The sequence below is a fragment of the Bidens hawaiensis genome, unplaced genomic scaffold (assembly GCF_021521415.1).
Source record: "Bidens hawaiensis isolate Kalapana, Puna unplaced genomic scaffold, B.hawaiensis_p1.1 tig00006990_1, whole genome shotgun sequence".
In the NCBI taxonomy this organism is placed as follows: Eukaryota; Viridiplantae; Streptophyta; class Magnoliopsida; order Asterales; family Asteraceae; genus Bidens; species Bidens hawaiensis.
Window position 1 is genome coordinate 1,280,716 of NW_027491479.1, and position 3,532 is coordinate 1,284,247.

Below are 3,532 nucleotides of genomic sequence, written 5' to 3' on the forward strand. Positions count from 1 at the left end.
CGTAATGCACATGACGGAAACCGACCAAATTTGCATAGACTCACCGCTTCAACGCAAGGGACCGATAATGCTTGAGTTCTACCAACGCCAGAGTTTTACTTACCGACATCACCCCATTGGTCATCTTCGATTTTTATATATTTTTTTTGGTTTTTGTTTTATGTTCTGGTAGTGTAATGAATGTAACCGAAACTGACCGAATTCACGTCGAGTTAACGCCTTAACTCCCGAAACCCGCACAACGTGCGGGTAAATTACTAGTTATTAGTAATGTTCATAGTATTATCAATATAAAACTATTTTACTTTATATTGTTGGTAAAAATTTTCAATTATATATAATTAATTATATATGTTATTGATTTAGTGACATGCTAAAACTATTGTGTATATATGAAAAAGAATTTATATCAAAACTTTTATAAACTCTTTTAATAAAAACGACAAGTTTTGTGATTTATCACTCTAGTTTTGGAACTCATTTATAGATTCAACTCAAGTATTCAACTAATTAATCATCGGCCACTTTGGGCCTGTTCATGGGCTAGTGTGAAACTGGTCAATGCTAACAAGTGAGCCCACCTAGTGACATTGATAAATAAGCCCATTAAAGTTTGGTTTCAGAGCTGGCTCCGAGAGTCGCTAAAAATTTTCGGGCCGAAGACAAGTATAAATTCAGGTCTTAAGCAAAACATAAATCTGATAACTCACATATTAAAAATAATCGAGTATTGTATATGATTTGGATTTTGGGCCTGACTTATTGTATTGTTTAAACAAAACTTTTGATTAGACCTGATATAGTTTTTTTTTTAAATATATATATATAAATTAATTTTCGGGCCTCCAGGATGATCGGGCCTAATCGGTCGTCCATGTCCCCCATCCCAGACGGCCCTATTTGGTTTTAACTTTTAAACCAAGAAGAAATCTTGGTAAAGAAAACCACACACACACATAACATATTTACATAAAAGCGGTCCAGATTCATAATGCATTTAACAGCACAAACTAACAATGCATTACTACATCCATGCTTATTAGTTATTACATTCATAACAACTCACAACAGAACCTCTGCATTAGCATTAGCATTAGCATTAGCAGCAGCAACAGCTTCAGGATGATAATAAACCATCTCCTTCCACATCATCTCTCTTATCATCTCCTCCCCCCAATCTTCATCTATATCGAGATCCACCGGTACTTGACCCGGTGGGTCCATATTCGGGTCATGAAGTTGAGACATATACGGGTGCCGAAGCGCATCAAACACACTAATCCTCTTTGAAGGATCAAAAACCAACATCTTCTGCAGCAGATCAATCGCTAACGGATGCGCATGCGGATACAGTCTTGAAAACGAAGTCCCGGGCGAATAAGGAAGCGACTTTATAAAGTTTCTTGCTTTCGGGTTATCAATAAACTCGATATTTTCTTCCCTTTGACTTCCGAGTATGTTGACTATCAGCTTCAGTTGGTTGAGACATTCGGTTCCTGGAAAGAGCGGTTTTCTGCCAAGAAGTTCAGCAAAGATGCACCCGACAGACCACACGTCGATTGAGGTGTCATAGTTGTCACAGCATAAGAGGAGTTCTGGGGCCCGGTACCAACGGGTCACCACGTACTCGGTCATGAACTGGTCTTTACCCGTGTTTGTGCGGGCCAGCCCAAAATCACATATTTTTAAGTCGCAATTTGCATTGATAAGCAAATTTCCGGGCTTCAAGTCACGATGCAGGATGTTTATTGAGTGCAAATACTTCAAGCCTCGTAGCAGCTAACAAAAAAAAACCATCATGTATAAATAGACCCGTAATGTGCATACATTGATACATAGGGGTGCTAAACAGGTCGTTTTTGCGGATTGGCAAGTCCAGCCCGACATGAACCAGAAAGAACAGGAATCCAAACACGACACACATCTTCACGGAGACGACCCGTTTGACCCAAAAAAAATTATATCTTTATTGCTTTCACATATTAATACTTCAAATTTACATTTTTAAAACAGAAATACAAATGCATATTAAACAAAAATGGGTTAAACGAGTCTTAACCATGAACCCATTGGGTTGACATGAACACGTCCTTTTTAGCTAAAAGGGTTCATGGGTTTCACCGGAACCTGTGAATTTCGTGTTAGGTTCGTGTCATCTTTTCGTGTGGTGTCGGAAGTTAGCACCCCTAGTGATACACATATAAGTTAAAAGACTTAAGGGGATGTTTGGATCACAAATTCTGTTTATCCCTTCTTACAATTTTGAATATTTTTAATCTCATTTCACAAAAGGATAAAATCTGTTTGCTCATTTCAACTACTAATTCAACATACAATTAGAATTTGCCAAACACCAGATTAATTATCATACTGTAAATTTCAAACAGTAGAAGCAAATTCAAATATCTAAACTCTATAATATGTTTTAGTAAAACAAACATCCAAACGCCCCTAATTCTGTATATGCAATTCAATTATACCTGGAAGAGGAAATACTGGCAGTGATCATTTGTAAGAGCTTGTGACGACTTAATAATCTGATGCAGATCAGTATCCATAAGCTCATAAACCAAATAAACATCTTTAAAACTTCTTCTATGGATCGGGACCATGACATCTTTCAAACGGATAACATTATCGTGCCGCAAATACCGAAGAAGCTTAAGTTCACGCAAGGTTCTCAAAGCATCAATTCGGTTATCAAACGCGTTGTGTATTTTTTTAATCGCTACCTTTTCATTTGTCTCTCGGTTAACCGAAGAACAAACAATCCCATACGCGCCTCGACCGATGGGCTTGATGGGCACGTATTTCGTGTCGATTTCGAACAACGCTTTCCACATTGAAAAGTAATGTTTTCCTTCTGATTTAATCCCATTTGGTGGCTCAACTGGAGTTGCCATTTTTCTACATAAAGATAATGACATGAAGGTCAACTTGAAATCATTGACTTTTAGTTTCATCAAGATCAAGAATTCACAACAATTAACAAAAAATTAGTCATGAAATCATAAAAAACAATCTTTTTTATCCAAGATTGTTCAATTTCAACAAGATTCCCAATTTTACCCTTGGAACAGATTAATTCTAAACATATATTGATTCACAAATCAAATTACCCTATATAGAAGCAAAGAAATCAAGAAAATTGAAATTAAAAATCTAACCTTGAAATTGATCAGTCTCCAATCAATTCACAGCTGAAAACCAAAAACCCAATTCGATTCAAGCATATTTACACGCAAACATCACCTCAATTCATGGATTTCAGATGATCGGAAGATCTGATCTTGCAATTCAACCCATGGAAAACAGAGGATAATAAGAAGTGAAATTGAAGCTATAACTAAAGGAACAAGAAAGAGATAGATCTATTGGATCTATGAATACACGAGGATTATGATTATAGTTTGATTCGTTATCTGGTTGCAATCAGAAGCCGCATGGGCAGTGTGTTGATGGACCAGTGAAAAGAATAGGGATGGAAGATGAAATATATACTATATTATTATTGTCATATTATTATTATTAT

At 36.4% G+C, this 3,532-nt stretch overlaps 1 protein-coding gene across 1 annotated transcript; it reads right to left on the reverse strand.

Annotated features, from left to right (window-relative positions):
• Positions 1 to 984: 984 nt before the first annotated feature.
• On the reverse strand, positions 985 to 3,175 carry LOC143634108 (mitogen-activated protein kinase homolog NTF3-like). The gene is made up of 3 exons (XM_077102274.1): positions 3,168 to 3,175; positions 2,481 to 2,907; positions 985 to 1,779 (listed from the first exon to the last, which is right to left on the reverse strand). Exons 2-3 carry the CDS (start codon positions 2,901 to 2,903, stop codon positions 1,063 to 1,065), a joined length of 1,140 nt encoding a protein of 379 aa, XP_076958389.1. The 5' UTR covers positions 2,904 to 2,907; positions 3,168 to 3,175; the 3' UTR covers positions 985 to 1,062.
• Between the last annotated feature and the right edge of the window lie 357 nt (positions 3,176 to 3,532).

Coding starts and splice junctions, on each gene's coding strand:
- LOC143634108 (XM_077102274.1), bottom strand. CDS start 2,903: ATGGCAACTCCAGTTGAGCCACCAAATGGGATTAAATCAGAAGGAAAA. Junction 1,780..2,480: donor GCCAGTATTTCCTCTTCCAG/GTATAATTGAAT, acceptor TTTTTTTGTTAG/CTGCTACGAGGCTTGAAGTA.